General features: G+C 44.5%; 2 protein-coding genes across 3 annotated transcripts in view; both read right to left on the bottom strand.

The window, feature by feature from the left end:
* Positions 1-9730, bottom strand: part of shroom3 (shroom family member 3) — a 30223-nt gene extending 20493 nt beyond the window's left edge. Inside the window, exons 1-2 of one of the 2 annotated variants that reach the window (XM_086134163.1) lie at positions 9170-9730; positions 6694-6848 (exon numbers count right to left, since the gene is read on the bottom strand). In XM_086134163.1, coding sequence (XP_085990289.1) covers positions 6694-6848; positions 9170-9454 — 440 coding nt within the window. In that variant the 5' untranslated portion in view covers positions 9455-9730. Of the gene's footprint in view, positions 1-4495; positions 4604-6693; positions 6849-9169 lie in introns of those variants that run through there. The other variant, XM_086134165.1, reaches the window with a different exon arrangement.
* A 578-nt stretch (positions 9731-10308) lies between these two features.
* LOC147191400 (uncharacterized) lies at positions 10309-15423 on the bottom strand. The gene is made up of 7 exons (XM_086135070.1): positions 15309-15423; positions 14639-14758; positions 13976-14347; positions 13284-13397; positions 12579-13085; positions 12298-12414; positions 10309-12027 (listed from the first exon to the last, which is right to left on the bottom strand). The coding sequence occupies exons 1-7, from the start codon at positions 15388-15390 to the stop codon at positions 11411-11413; spliced, it is 1929 nt and encodes a 642-aa protein (XP_085991196.1). The 5' UTR covers positions 15391-15423; the 3' UTR covers positions 10309-11410.
* Between the last annotated feature and the right edge of the window lie 668 nt (positions 15424-16091).

The raw sequence follows: 16091 nt of genomic DNA, 5'->3' as shown, positions 1-16091 counted from the left end.
ATACAGCCGGCTAGCTAGCTAGCTGGATGGATAGCTAGCTAGCTAGCTAGATGGATAGATAGATTGAGAGCGCAAAATGAACCTTGACGTGATGGAATTGGAAGTGTAAAAGGCAACCATACAACAGCGTGACAGAATATCGATGGGTCACTGCGATAATTCGGAAGCCAGAAGCAACTGTAGAAGAAAGCGTTCCAATATATTGAACTGGTCCCGAGTCGGTAGTCAGCTGGATGTACAATATGTGACCATCATGCCTAACGTTAAAACTCAAAACCTGGAAAGCGCACCGGGAAGCTGCTCTTGGAGAGGTCAGCGCCGATTGTCGCGATACGCCAAAATGAGCCAAAGGCACAAAAATCTGAGCTGAAGGGAGTTTTGTGGTAGGCGAAATAGCATGACACCTTCTTGTGATTGGCCCCAAGTCAGTCGTGAGATTATTCGGGAGCTCCACAATGGCATTGCTGAAGAGACAATACATCGCAATCATATTTGTTTCTGGCATTTCAAAAATGTTTTCACGAGCAAAGACGTTTTTCCCACCACCTCCCATTTTACATGCGCTACGCTGATTGTACAGAACTCCTCCCAGAATGCACCAAATGAACTGCGCTGCATTTTTTGCACATGAAGCAGACGGAATCCTGGTTGCGCCCAGTTAGCAAATTGCCGTCCACATTTGTTTGTGAGCCTGCTATTGCGTTCGCAAACGTTGAGTAAATCAGGTCCTCGCTCTTCTCTTGAGTCTATTTTCAGTTGCCCTAAATAGCTTCTGCTACTTTTGTTTATCTATAAACGTGGTCTTAAATTACAAATATGGAGATGAGATTACAGATGCAAATGTAAAATGCAGATCTGAACTGCAAAAAAAAAAAAAATAAAATGTAGTGAATTTTATTTAATCAAGTAGCTGCATGAAATAAAATCACCTGGATCCAGATCATGTTTTAAGACTACAAATCTACTTTTAAAAATGTATCTGCATTCAGATTTTATGCAGTCACTGAACAGAATAAAATTTGTAAAGTCAACACACTGTTTTGTTTTGTTTTCAGTGTGTTGATCTCCTGTCTGTTGATTTTATTTTCAAATCCAAACGTTGAAGAAATTTCCCTCCTTGTTCCACAACATTTGGACGGGCATGGATGCAAATGCTTCATTTTATTTGGTTTGTAAATGAATCCATTTTACTCGACGATACTGCGTTGGCATATTGACGTTGAACATTTTCTACTCATTGACTTGGTTTGATTTATGGAACAGCAAGTCGATAGTGAATAGCCTCGGGTAAAACGGCAGGCAATCTTTCTACTATTTACTTTGCATCCATTGTGAGGGATAAGATACGAGTGCATTTGCACACTCATAAACTGCACACTCTCTTGATAAACTGCTGATTTAAAGGCTGATGAACCTGTCAAGCTCATTGCTTTTTTTGGGGCCTCTTGTTGTGGAATTTGACCCAGAAAAGAAACAAATTCCCTCGGATCCGACTAACTTTGTTATCTTGAATGCAGAATTTTACAATGACATAAACTTGGGTTACCGACACTGTGGCCTGGGGGCCATTTGCGGCCCCCCATCCATTTTTTAGCGGCCCACAACAAGACAAAAAAAGTCCTTTGGCTTCTGTCTCCGCATCCGATCTGATTTTTAGTTTTACTGGTTTTGTGCTTAGTACTATCTTCACTATTCAATGTTAATAAAGCATTTTATTGTTGTATTCATTCTTTTTGCACCGTGTACAGCACTTTGTATACAGCGGTGGTTGTTTTCACGTGCTCTAGAAATACACTTGAGTTGAGTTGGGTTAACAGTGGCCCTTTCATTCCGTTTTTCTGTATGCGGCCCTCAAACGAAATCGTTTGAACACCCCTGACACACACATGATGTAAAATACCGCCCTTGGAAAAAGAAACACAAAAATAAAAATGATATCCAAAACATTACTCGTCTCATCTCCGATTTTGTTTTTTCTGTTCAGCTGGATTGCTATTGAAGTGTTAAACAATAAACATGATTGTTGTGCGATAACAAACACATCTGTCATTTATTTAGGTCAGGGAATTTCTGTTACACCACCCGGGAGAGGTCTATGAATCAACAATTCTTTGAAACGGAAATAAATCCTGAAGCAAAAAAAAAAAAAAGGAGGTGCGCGGAGAAGAGGCTCAACGTGAAACCTGTTCAACTGGTGTCAGGAATGTGGAACACCCTGAAATCTCCTCGACAGGAGGCACCATGTTGTCACATTCCACTCGCCATCATGCACAGACACACACGCACGAACATCCGGAGGTGAAAAGCAGCGTACGCCGGTTGGCCACTTTTAAGTTGCCAAAAATCGCGATGAGATGGGACGCCAACTACGCAACGGGAATTGAAGGTCCGTTTCAAGAATGGATCAAATATCCCGCGACGACACAGACAACGCCAGCTAGCTTTTTTGTTTTGTTTTGTTTTTTACTCTGTTCAGTTTCAAATGTTAATATGAATGGCCTATCAACAGGGCCCTTTGTCTTCAGCATCTCCAGTTGGTCCACAATGCTGCTGCTGCTGCTGCTCGCAGTAGGGAGCACATCACTGCTACTCCGGCATCCCTCCACTGGCACATTTTTGAAGATCCTATTATTTGTTTTCAAATCTTGAAATGGCCTGGCCCCACCTTAACCCCCTGAGCCCCCTCCGCACCTGCCCGCTGCCTCAGGGCCGCTCGGTCGACACCAATCAGTCCATCAAGCCTTACGTACACCAAGACGATGCGCCAAGGCCACGGTAGCAGACACGGCCAAACGGATTGCGTCAGTGCGAGCCTCACGCGAAGTCATTGAAATCCACCGATCAGATCGGCTCACAGTTTAGTGCCATTTCCACATCCTCGTCTGCCAACACAACACAAATACGGGCGTGAACAAACACCCGCCGCAATCTAAACAACACAAAAGCGGAAACCGTCACAGATGTGCCCGATATGCAACATTTGAGGTTTTGTGGATCATGAATTAAGGAAACAAACAGCAGCAAGCAGAGCAATGGCGGCAACTCGAACCAAACAAGATGAAATCATTCATTTTGAAAATGTGTCTTATGTATTTTACTTCGGTTCACTTATTTGGTGGGACGGTTGTTTCTGATGTCTGCGCGTGTGTGTTCGGTCATCACAGATACGTTCATTTGGAATCGACGTGCATATCAAATATAGAACGCCACATAGGTCGACGCTTGCAGGGAATCTACTCGAAAAACTCGCGTCATTGCTTTTTTTTTTTTTTTTTTTCGTCACACGGTCAAAAAAGAAAGTTGTCCCTGAACCTAATTAGAGGTTGAACATCACGGTCCCAACATAAAAGCTCCCTCTGTGAACTGCCCCGTCTTCAGAATCTTATTAAAGAACACCCACGGATAGACACCCGTGCAGAGTGGTTGTCCTGGAAACGGTTTTGTTGCACTTGACCCCGCACTGACTTCTTCCTGTTCGTTTTTGGGCCAGAGAAAGTCAAACATTCATTCGGCTTGATTACGACAAGCTGGCACAAAGGAAGAGAGTCAGCGAAAATGATTCAATGCAAGAAGAGGGGAAAAAAAACACACAACTGTCTGAGTGACGACACGGCTTGGAGTTCAACCCTCGATAAGACAAAGTCTCGATTGCCCTTTGTTCTTATTTGAGTACTGTCATTAAAAAACAAATTGTAACCTGTACACAAACGCTTGACTTTGACTTGCCTTTGGACGTACAACCTGCAAAACCTCTTCACGTTCACATTTTGGTTTGTACCCAACAGTGGCCACCAAATCGATGTTTTTGTGTATGGTACAGGTTGACGTCATCAAGGCAAACAACAAGCAGCTGCCACACAGGATGGGTTTTTTTTGGTTTTGGTTTTGGTTTTTTTGGCTGAAGGGAAAACAAACGCCAAGCGCAATATAACCCCGGCGTAGTGCCGACTGCTTCTAGGGGGGTATTAAATGACAAAACATCTGCAGAACGTGGAGCAAGGTACAATAGAGGCGATAAACACGCTGAAACACACACACACACACACACACCGGCTTCACAAACGCTTACCGGTACAAATCAACACAAACCTGCTTGAGAGAGGAGCGAAAGTCTTCCGCGTTATGTCACATCAAAAGCTATCAAGTGCAAGTTAAAGTTTAAAAGACGGTCATCGCCACGCATTCGCTCCGACGCTGACCTCGGCGTAGGCTAACACACTTCACTTTCAATATTACCCGGCGCGGCAAACGTGCCGAATATGATCACGGCCGCTCCACAAAAGCAAAACCAAATGAATTGGTGTGATCGAATAATCAAATCCACTCTCACCTGTGGATTAGCCCCGCATGATACGATCAACATTCAGCAACATACAGTCAGTTTTACTTTCACTTAAATGGGAACGGTCCTCAGGTGTCATCTAAATGAGTTTATGTCCGACACACGGAGAGCGAGAAATATACGCCGCACACCAAAGAACAAAATGGCACTTACAACTCTGATGCGACGGTCCTGGGGAAAAATACGATGCTTTATTTTGAAGGCCTTGACGCCATACTGCTCTCTAAAATGTTCGCGTGCGCCCGTTTCGTCCACTCTCTCTCTTCACTTTGCTCTCAGTTTTTTTTGTTTGTTTTTTTTAACCAACCAGGTTTGGCAGGAATGCACCAATCAGAAAGGCAGTGCGGCAGAAAACGGAGGACAGACAGAGAGTTGGACAGACAGGTATGGTGAGTGACGCAGCGTTTGACAGGCGCGCGCCGAGTTACACACCTTTTGTCTTCCTGAAATAGAGGATGAAGGATGTGCTCAAACACACATGGGGCATTTAAACAGCCATGCGAGTCAGAAAAAGTGAGCGGCATATATCGGTACATCCCGCACGTGCCAAGGTCACTCTCGTTAACGAAAAATGTCATGAATGACTCCAACTAAAATGGGGGAAAAAAAACATCCTTGAAATTAAATCGTAAAGAAACTGCTTAACCGCCCCCGAAAACTACATTTTATATTTATAGAAGTTACTAAAAGTCAATACTAAAAATAAATAAATAAGTCTTTTGTTTTCATCTTTGTTAGTTAATTTTCTGGGTTTACTTTCAATGTATCTAATTTGGTATTATTGTGCGGCCGTACAGAAGAAAATTAACTAGAGTACGCAAGCGGTTGTGACCTTTTTTTTTTTTTTTTTTTTTTTTTTAAATCTTGTGCTCCATAAATAGATGCGATAATAAATAAATAGTACAAAAACTAAAATGAAGCATTTGAGGGGGTGGAAAAAAAAAAGGAATAGAAGATAACAAACTCATATTAAAAACTCACTAGAGGAGAATTTAAAAAGCTGATTAAAAATTAACCGTAATAAAAAAACGATTACAAGCCTGGCATGCACAGAGACTTGCGCGGTAACAAACTTCCTCCTTTAACTAAATATAATTCATGTGTGCACTACGCATTCTTTTTTCTCTCAATTTAAAACCGTTCGCCGTTGTTGGAATAACATGCCCGTGACATGAAGGGTTGGCTTTTCTCCATGTGCCCTGCGATTGCTCAGCAACCGGCGCCCCCTGTGACCCTTACGAGGACGAGCAGTATGGCAAATGGCTTAGTGGAGAACACATGTCAGCATCCGCTGCGGATTGTTTTCTTTCTTCACCTCAGGTCATTTCTTAAAGTGAAGTGGTCATCCGCATGGAACAATACAGCTTTTCAGTCTTCGGAGCTTCCCGGCATCCTTACAATTTCCTCTCCCCATAGCCTATTGATAAAATACAGTGTGTGAAGGAGTATGACAACAAAGTCCAAAGGTGAGGGCAGCTCAAATAGGCCGCAATAAAGTTTGACCTACTTTACAAGTCTGCGACGCAGTACGAAGCGGAAAAATGCATCCCCAAGTCAAATTCTAATGACAAAAACTCCCTAAACTACTGCATGCATGAGATTGATATAACCAATTGATATCATTTGGCAAAAAACAGACTCAGCTACATCCACGGGAACCCTACAGGAAGTTCATCAGACAGACACACTTGAACTGTGATTGTTTGGAGGGGGAGTTCTCATGAGATTCTTGCCACACCTTAACACAATGCCGTGGGTGCTACGACATCTGTCGGAGTGTGTGTGCGCGCGTGTGTGAATAAATTCCCGCGTTGAGTCAGTCCTCTCATTGGATCTCCAGAAAATAAAAACTGCAGTGGCAACAGAAGCTTTGCAAGCAGCCGCACCCCAAGCCCAAGCACATAGCAGCTATTGCAGCTAGCAGGGCATTAGCATGAAGATGCTTTTACGGAACAAGACGCCTTTAGGCAGCCACGTTATTCCTTTATTAGCCTTTCTCATGGCTGTTTTCTCAGAACGTGTGGCGTAATATAGCGGAGCCTCGGAAAGACGTAAACATTCTGTCGGTGGGTGACCAACGCTATTTGCGGTCTCGCTCAGGGGTGTCCAAACTACGGCCCGCCATCCATTTTTCAGCAGCCCGCGACATGGTTAAAAAAAAAAAAAGACTAAAAATGAAATGGGCCAAACGCTTAGTTAAGAAAGTTGAAGGTGGGCCGAGTGAGAAGGGAGGGAGTACTGTAGAAGTGTTTGCCTTACAGCGGTCGCTCACCACTTCAAATTTTGCGGCTCGAGTGCAGTTAAGTGCACAGCTGCATCTATTCTGTGAGATAAATGGCACGCATCCTTACCTGCGGACGGTGATCTGGAGAGTCTTGTTCGATCCTTTGACGAGGGCGATGGCTTCCTGACGATAACCTGTCAGGTTGATGCCATTTATGATGCGAATCTCATCCCCCGCCTGCAGTGGGCACTCCAAAGTGTCTGCCTTACCGCCCTCTTCTACCTGCAAACGGACAGATTATCTTACTCCAAACATATGCACGGATTTGGTCCATAATTAAAATGCCGTTTTGGTCATACGTCTGGATAGGAAGTGCATGCATGGTCTTATGGGGCCCTCCAATAGCGCCGATGAAACATTGGGAGTTGCCCCGTCCCTGTTCTAGAGCATTCGGAACTTGCGTATCAGCAGCGCCGAAGCGCTTTATCAGTCCTTCTGATGACACCTCATAGCAGCCTGTAGCTGAGTGAGCGAGTGGACATCTACATGTGTCTGTTGAGTGTGTGTCATGTCAAGGTCACATTGTCTTGTTTTCTCTGGTTGCCTGCGAGATAGTGTGCGCTCAAACTGGGAATGAGTTGACATTTCCATGAGCGTGAGCGGAATTCTTGTTGGGTTTGGCGGTTACATTTATTTGTCAATAGAAATATGCATCGTCAAGTCTACCGGGGACGAAGAAGTCGCACTTCAGCTTTACAAGTATGACCAAAACAAGTGCTTTTATTAGTACACTCAACCACAAATATCTTTTCCCACAGATGCTTTTGTCTCTTAGGATTAAACAAGAACTACCAAGATGGTATTGCTAAAAAATGGGAGAAAACAAAAATAGGCGGACCCCTTCGTTGTGGTTATTTCTTTCACGCAAGTCTCGATTTGGTTATTCTTGGTTTGAGTGGTTATGCCGAGAGACTGGAGAGGGACTGAGGGATTCACCGTCACTGCTCTTTGCGCAATGTCGTCGGTCAGGACAATTATTTTGGTGTGTAGTTATGGGCACAAATAAAATGCCATGTCACTTGGTCTCGTTAGTTCCATTCATGTCATGAGACCTCCAGATTAAACTCATTAAGACTATTTAGCCTGAGCTGAAATGTGTGGAATAGGTGAACCTGACGAAGATGAAGAAATGTGCTGATGACAAACAATTTCGGATTAAAAAGTATCTGAAATGATAACTACAACAGACGGGCAAGGAACAAATTAGACAGTTTTGAGGTTGTGTTGGGGTCATACGAAATGGGCTATCACAAAATAAAACTATGTTCATGTCTCCCACCCAAAGAAAACACATAATTCACATTCTTGTCCTATTATACAGGCTTTTGGCTTTATTCCCGGGAAAACACCCTCACACATAGCTTGCCCGCTGTTTTGCATTTTACTAAAATGAGGCCATGGCGTCTTTCAGCCAAATAATTACTTCGTTTTTAATTCCAATGAATGTAGGATTTTCTGTCAAATGTGAATAAAACCTGAATACAATCCTTTGCGATTCTTTTACAAGTCACAGTATGTTCAATTGAAGACACTACAAAGACACGATACTTTATGTCCAAACTGATCAATATGATAGTTATGTTTGTTTGTCTGCAAATATTTAGTCACTTCGCATTTGATGTCTGCAACACAATCCCAAAAATATGGGGCAAGGGCATATTCGACCACTGTGTTACGTCATCTTTCCTCCTAACAACAGTCAAAAACATTTGGGGGCTGACAGCGGTAATTGAGAACTTTTAGGTGGAATTCTTTCCACTTCTTCACTGCTCAACAGTGTAATGCGCCACACGTTTTTAATGGGAGACATGTCTGGACTGCTGGCAGGCCAGTCTAGTACTCAGACCCTCAACACACCAGTTACAAAGTATTACATTAACAATTGTAATAATTGTTGTTGCTAAGGGGCAGTAAAGTAAATAATAGAGGCCTGTGGATACTGGCGTATGCTCTGCTTGTATGTGCTGATGCTCCATGTGTTTTAAAGTAGCAGTTGTTTGAAGGATTATAATGACATAACATCCATGCTAATGCTGTTAGCTTAACCGTGGCGTTTCTCAAGACAGCACTGTATATGTCAGCTTAAAGCTAGCAGACTTTCGATAAATGAAAATGACTGGTTTAATTCAACATTTTGGTATTTAAATCATGTTGAATTCTCTTTTGTGTGTATTAATATAACAGTATTTCCTCATTTGGCGATGACAACTCAACAGCTTGGAATACTTAGCATACTTTGACTCTTGGGAGAACTGTGTGAGGGAGTCTTCGTTTCTTCAAAGTGATGTTACACGAGTCTCCCATTTCTTGACAGCAAGAAAGCGAGAACGTACTCTGGAATTTGTTTTATTGCTCACCTATTTCGTAACACCTGACACTAATTCCAATTGTAGACTTTTGTCCTTGGGAGAGACATCTTTCAAGCGTTCGCGACATTTAGTCACTCACATCGTTCAAATTGTCGTACCAGCAGGCCAACCACTCCACAAATACTCGCAAATGAACATTTTCGACATGGATCGAAGCCATTGATATCGCTGTACCTTGGAGATGATGAGCGGCTCGCCGTGCTCCAGGCCACCCTGAAGCGTAAAGCCCCACGGCGCTCCACCCTGCAGCTGGGCCTCCACGAGCGACCAGCCGCCTCTTCTTCCTCCGCCCGCCGCCTGCTGCTGCTGGAGCCCCGCCCGGCCACCGTCCATGCCCGTCAAGGAAGCGCTCCTATCAGGCTCACCGGTCCTCAGGCCGGCTGCGAGCGGGCGGACCGCGGGGGGGCACCGGGCTGACGTAAAGCCTCTGTCCTTCACGAGCGCATGACCGTCGATCATTTACAACTCCCGGTCGAGGAAAAGCAAAGCAGGAGGTTCCCCGAGCACCGAGTTGCAAAGTGCACAGTGCATTCCTGAAGCGCGGAGAGTGGAGAAAGATCCGGCAAAAACAACACCACCACGCTCACTCACCGGCAAGACTTTGCAACAGTTTGGCAAAACCTTTGAAAGCTCACTGAATGGAGGAAGGGATCGCACTTCACGATAAACGGAGGTCAGCTCGGGATTTGTCCAAACAGAAATTCAAGCCGCTCTTCCTCCCTCTCTCACTGCGTCCCTGTCTCTCTCTTCCGAAAGTTTAGCATCACAATAGAATTTGGTGCGACTCACTGAGCAAAGAGAAAGGGGGGGGGGGGGCGACGGAGAGAGAAGGGGAGGGGGACAAGTGAATGAAAGGACAGCGAAAAGCATGACGTAAGGAGGAAAGTGGTTGATTCTGACGTCTACCGTCGATGATTTTGATTGAAATCCACATCTATGAATGCACATCTGAACCCTTCCGCCCTCCTCAGACATTTTATGACGCTTGGGAGCGGAATAAAGCACACACCTGGCTACCAATTAGTCCATTTTCTGATTGATAACATTTGACAGCCTGCTCGATATAAGATACTTCTTATTATTGGACAGCGAGTGGGGGTTTTGTCAAAAGTTGCTCTTTGGCGCGTGAGGAATTCCTTTCTTGCGGACTGGCTGAGAAATGCATCACAGCTACAGTAGGACGTGTAAGTATCCCCATCTAGAGGCACAGAATGGTGTCTAACCTTCCCCAATCATTGTGTCCTAATATTGTATTTCAATGATTCAGTGGACTGAAGTTGTTTTAAAAAAATAATAATAAAAAATCATGGATGCCCTGGCCAGAGTTTTTATTTATTTGAGAGCTGATATTGAAAAATGTGGTCACCCAAAATGGTCCTTTAGATATTTGTACAGTACACATTTAGCTCTGACCAAAATGCCACATTTTGGTTTTTTCAAGTTCGAAGTAAAAAAAAATCCAAACGGTTGCCCGTGTCAAGCTACAGAGACGCAATCCGTTCCTGTAACACATCCGAGTTTGGTAAGATGCGAATGGATGACAAGTTAAAAAGAAACGATAAATAAAGCAATAAATAGTCTCTGCTTGCCAGTGTCAGTGGTCCAAAGCAAAGGGTGAAAGAAAACCTTTCTTGGGCAAGATTAAACACTGTTCATATAAGGACACAACATCTGAGGGGTGACTTTGAAACATGTGCCAAAGAAAACATGTCACAAAGCGATGGGCGAGGGAAACAAATTAGAAATATGTTAGTCAAATCAAACATGAATGACTGAAAACTTTTTTTTTAAAAAAAAAGCCAATTTATGTTTTTATTCTTTCCACAGCTATGAAAGATCGATAAAAAAAAAAATCTGACGTTCCCACCTTTAAAACGGAAAAATTGACTGCAAGCATCTAACACACACATAATATGTCGTACATATTTCATAGTAGGTGTGTTGAGCCATTTAAGAAATACTTTATATTAACTTACTTGTGGCCATTTGTTATATGATCTTATTTTTTTCATCTTAGCCAGGCATTCTAATTGTTTCGATCTCAACAATTATGGCACTTCCAAACGTTACGATTCCCTTTGGATGATTTCTGGACGTTGCCGGTTGGATATCGTTGCCGTTCTTACAGCATTTTGGCCGAAGCCAATGAAGTGGTGCGCACGGTCAATTAGCAGGCAAGCATTTTCTTTCTTCATCTGATCTATTTTTCGAGTGTGCGGCATTTATTTTAAAGTGCTCTAGAAATAAAGTTGAGTTGAGCCGAGTTGGGTTCAACATGCAGCTGTTAAATTACCTTCAAAAAGCTTTTTTCTTTTTTTTTTTGCACTCTTCTCCTGCTTGAGTGGAAATCATGACTGCGACATTGCGGCGAGTCCGCGGCGGGCAGGCTTGACGTTCAAAGCTTTCTCGGGCCACCTAAACGTCCTCGGACATGTTGTGGATGGTCTCAATAATCTTCATCTTCATTCGCTTGACTTTGTCCGGAGGAGCCTCGTTCAGACATTCCTCCACATACTTCAGGAAGCCAGCATGCGGGGACGTGATCTGACTTTGATAGACTTTCTTCATGAAGTCCAGCACCTCGATGGCGGCAGGCGGCGCCGCCGCCGCCGGCTGTCGGTTTACACGTTTGTGGCCCAACGCGCCGCCGTCGGGGTGAGATGAGCATGTTGAGGATGAAGACGAAGACACGGAGTGCCGGGCGTCCGGCGGGGGCGGAGATTCGAGTGTCTTCATTTGGTTCGGCGCTCGATCGGCGTTTTGAGGTGAGCGGCGGCACCGTCGGGAAGGGGAGGGGAGCGGGGCTTGGTAGTCTGGAGCATGGAGGCCGTCGTCCGCGGCTTGTTGAAAGAGGACATCGTCGGGCTGCTGCTCTTCGTCGCAAGAGTCGCAGAGGAACATCAGCTCTCTGTAGTGTTTCCACTTGGGCACATAAAAGTCTTCCGAGCCGCAGGTTTTGTTGGCGTTCACTGCCTTATGTTCACGTTGGAAGATGGTCCGCAGGTTCCGAAACTTTGTCTTTATGTCTTTCACTGTTGAAAGAAAAACAAATCACATTGCTCGTGTTCGAAAAATGCAAGGCCGTCCGTTGAAAATGACTTTTCCTGGAAGGGATGAAAAACACACCGAAGGTGCGCAAAAGTCAGACCTCGGCGCGTGACGACGGGACCGCTGCAAAGCTTGCTTTCGCATATCTTGTGAAACTTTTACCACGGATGGCAAAGAAAATGATGGCAACGACCACATGGCAGGAAATTTAAGGACGGTGAAAAAAAATGGTTGATGCTCCTCTCGAATGTTACCTGCGAAGGGGAGCGCTTCACCGCGGGAGAGTAAGACGCTCAACGTCTCCAACAGACTCTGTCTGGCGGCCTTCTTCTTGTACCTCTCCGACTTGTAGTTCCACAAACAGTCGTGCTCTGGGGATGAGGCAAAAACAAACGACAACTTGAGAAAGGATTCAGATCCATACAAAAAATGCCCCCCGCGCTAGAAATCCGACATTTGATCAAATATATTGCGAGGAATGTGAAGAATTCACGACTTCAAGAATCAATGGCGTCTTCCCCTGCGATGTTCATACCGGAGTAAAACGATATGAGCTGGTGCACTTTGCTCTCATTCCAGCGGCAGCGGGAGTCAGAGATGGGCCCACATTCGAGTTGAACCGGACTGGATTTTCTTCGGGGAGGACTCGCACAAGGTTTGCCATCCGGTGGCGAACCGGATCGCAAAGCAGTTTTTGGGTCCTGCGCTTCGGCGTAATCTGGAGCGGCCGTGAAAATGTGGAAGCCAGCGGAGGTATCGGTGTCGGCGTCCGTCTGTTTAATGGTGGAGGAGGCGGATGCGTTGTTGGTTTGGGCGGACGCCGGCGATTGGCGCCCGAGCTCCGGCGCTTCCCGGGGCGGCGGCTCCCGCGGGTCGTCCGGGCTCTCTTCGTCTTTGCACCACTCGCAGAGGAAGAGCAGCCGCTGGTAATGCTTCCATTTGGAGTGGTAGCGCTTATCAGAGGTCCTGCTCACTTGGACCACTTTGTATTCGCGGTTAAAAACCGTCCGAAGATTCTTGAACTTGCACTTTATGTCTTCAACTGCAAGACAGTAGAGAAGTAAAACAAACCTGGTGAGCACTTTGGCCTCACAGCGCAGGGATACGGAGTTGGACTCCGGCTCCGGCCTTCTATTGGCTGTGGCTTGGTTTCTGCGTTTCGGTTTTGATCCTTACGTCATCTTCTCGACACAGGAAGTCGGTTGATACGAGTCCTACTTCTTTTCAGCAAGATACTTACTTGAGAAGGTGGAAGAGTGGTCGGACAACCGTCTCCTCAGAATCTTCAGGAGTTTCAGTCGGAGCGGACGATTGTTGTGGTTTTTGGACTTCTTGTTCCACAGGCAGCTGTGTTCTGCATACACACACACACACACACACACATGAAGCCCATTCAACCAAGAAGCATGCTGCCAGTCTAACAATCCGTGCGTCCTTGTGTGAAGGCTGCAAGGGACCTTTACACATTGCGTACGACTGACACTCTGTCCCGAAAATGTCCCCAATGGTGATAAGCGCATGAAATACAGTCGCCTGGCGGACAAACAATCAGCTATTTCGAGATACCTCTCAATTTTTACGCAAGAGACCCGTGAAACGACACCGCTGTAGAAGGAGAGATTTTGGCATGATTTTAAAGCTCTTTCAGAGTCCTATCAAACTGTTGTATATAAATCTTCCTGCTCGAGCTGCGGCACATGAGAAGCTCTAACTTGGTGATGGGCGCTCAAAATGTTTCTGATGAATGACAAATGATGTCCATTCGTCAATCGACAATCCATGTACAATAACATCAAGAAAAAGGGCAACCGTACAGGCAAGACGTTATTTGCTTCGCTTAAACCGCGCGTTGCTATTAGTGAATTAGACGAGGCTCATTTGCAATGAGGTGGGCAATTTCTCTCTCAGGTGTTGTGAAATGAGTTGACTTACCTGCGTAGAAATCAATAAGTGCACGTTCCTTCTCTTCTGTCCAAAAGGATTTCGCGAGCATGTTTGAGAGGATGTAGGATGGCGAGGAGGTGGTGGTTGTGGGGGAGGATTCCGGAGGAAGGATGGAGATGATGAGTCCCGGGGAGGTGAGAACATGTTCGCTCTCCTCCTGTGAAACAATTAATGAGGACCGCAGAGGGGCATTCTTGCAGTCGTCCAGGCCGCCTGCCGCCTGCAGGAACATCAGCTGCTGATAGTACTTCCACTGCGGTACAAACGCATCTGGACCGCGCACCTCACTCGCCTTCACCGCTTTGTGCTGCCTTTGAAAGGTGGTACGAAGGTTCTTGAACTTGCTCTTGATGTCTTCCACTGGAGATGGAAAACAGATCAGTGTAAGATTGGGGGAGGGGGTAGGTTTCGGTTCTGCAGAGTGAAGTTTCATCGCCAGATTAATATGTGCAGTAATACAACTAACGGCAACTTGATCGCACGCGCACTTGTGAGGATAAGTGTTTCTGAAAATGGAGGGCTGGATAACAAACACGACACTGTGTCCTACTGCCATAATAGTCATTAATACTTGGTGGAATACAAACGGTCATGCCGTCACAGCTTCTTGAAATGTAGTGAGTGATATTTTTCTAGAGTTTTAACACATACCTGTGAAAGGAGCTGGTGGGGGTTGGGCGGACAGAAGAATTCTCAAATGTTCCAGCATTTTCCATCTCAGCGGTCGATTTTTGTAGCTTTCTAATTTATGGTTCCACAGGCAACTGTTCTCTAAAAAAAAAAAAAAAGATTAATACATTTTGGTCTCACTCGTGATAATCTTCACAAATACATAATCTAACTTTTTTTTCAGTAATTCCTGAAAGACCCGAAATTTGAATGTGTTGTTTAAAAAAAAAAACTTTCACAGAAGCCGCCTCCTTTATAGTTCAATACAACACACAATTTTTGGAACAGTTGCTGCTTTCTTCTCATGACAATTTTCAGATTTGAAAGCAAACCTAAAATATGTCAGCCATTTCTACTAAACACCCTTTACTTTTTGAATTCAGAGTATTGAAAAGTGTATTTTCACGACTGCAACGTCTTCTGTCGCCACCGTATTTTGGCTGCTGATTATCTGCCCAGAGTTGCTGGTCGCCATTGCTGTGATCAGTCAGTTGCTCATTTCATACGCAACAATCGGTCGAAACGAGCAACGGTTGCCCAAATAATGTCCAACGCAACTGTAACATCGCGAGATTCGCAACGCACTCCAAACTTTGACAAAAGGGTTCTTTGTCAAGTATTAGGGTTTGAAATCGTGCCCATGTTTACTCACTGGAAAAGAATGAAATGAGTGTCCTTTCTTTCTCCTCTGTCCAGTATCTCTCCGGCGTGAAGCTGATTGGCGAGTCCTCCATATTCGTTGTTGCCGTTTGGTCCCTTTCCTGCTTGACGTAATGATCACGTGATCAACAATCCAGGCTCTGATTGGACGCCAGTTACACGAGGTTTACGGGTAGTAATGCCCGTTGCCCAGGAGAGGGCGGTGTTTAACAGTTACATACTAGACCTTGGCAACTCCATTTCTGATATAAGATCATCTTTATTGGTCCCATATTTTGGAGATGTTTAAAAACTAAAATAAGCATGATTAATAAATCATCAAGTTGTATTACTCAGGGTCTTAATCTTATATAGAGTTTGTCCATTTATAGTTACTTGAGAGAAGCTTATTTTCTGCACAAAATCAGAATTTTATCAATGTTTATGCAGAGGTTGGTCATAAGTGATAAAGACTGAGTTCCTGTGACTATATTTGCCCTAGAAAATAGATTGAAATATGAACAGATAATTCAAAGAAAGCACCAAACAGTAAAACCAAGAACAAACTAACAAACTAAGTCATGCTGAGTCGAATACCAAAGAATACAAGTGAGTAACAAATACAAAAAGAAACAGGCAAAAATAGTAGTTTCAATGATAAAGAGGGGCTTTTTACTTTCATTTTTTTCCCCAGCGCTTCAATTCCCTGGCGATGCCCTTGCATGTGTAAACTCCTGAATAGAAATCCGTCAAACGGTCAATTACATCCGTAATGACACAAAAGTACAAACACAAC

Source organism: Hippocampus guttulatus, chromosome 17 (assembly GCF_054856545.1).
Source record: "Hippocampus guttulatus isolate MCC_2025c chromosome 17, RoL_Hgut_1.0, whole genome shotgun sequence".
NCBI lineage: Eukaryota > Metazoa > Chordata > Actinopteri > Syngnathiformes > Syngnathidae > Hippocampus > Hippocampus guttulatus.
The sequence above is the reverse complement of the archived record's forward strand: the minus strand, read 5'-3'. Positions and strand labels throughout refer to the sequence as shown.

Bases quoted from the DNA above. Each gene is read 5' to 3' on its own strand.
- LOC147191400 (XM_086135070.1), bottom strand. From the start codon at position 15,390: ATGGAGGACTCGCCAATCAGCTTCACGCCGGAGAGATACTGGACAGAG. The intron at 12,415-12,578 runs GTATGAACATCG...CCTCATCCCCAG, and splicing joins GCTCATATCGTTTTACTCCG to AGCACGACTGTTTGTGGAAC. The intron at 12,028-12,297 runs GTAACATTCGAG...TTCTTTCAACAG, and splicing joins TGAAGCGCTCCCCTTCGCAG to TGAAAGACATAAAGACAAAG.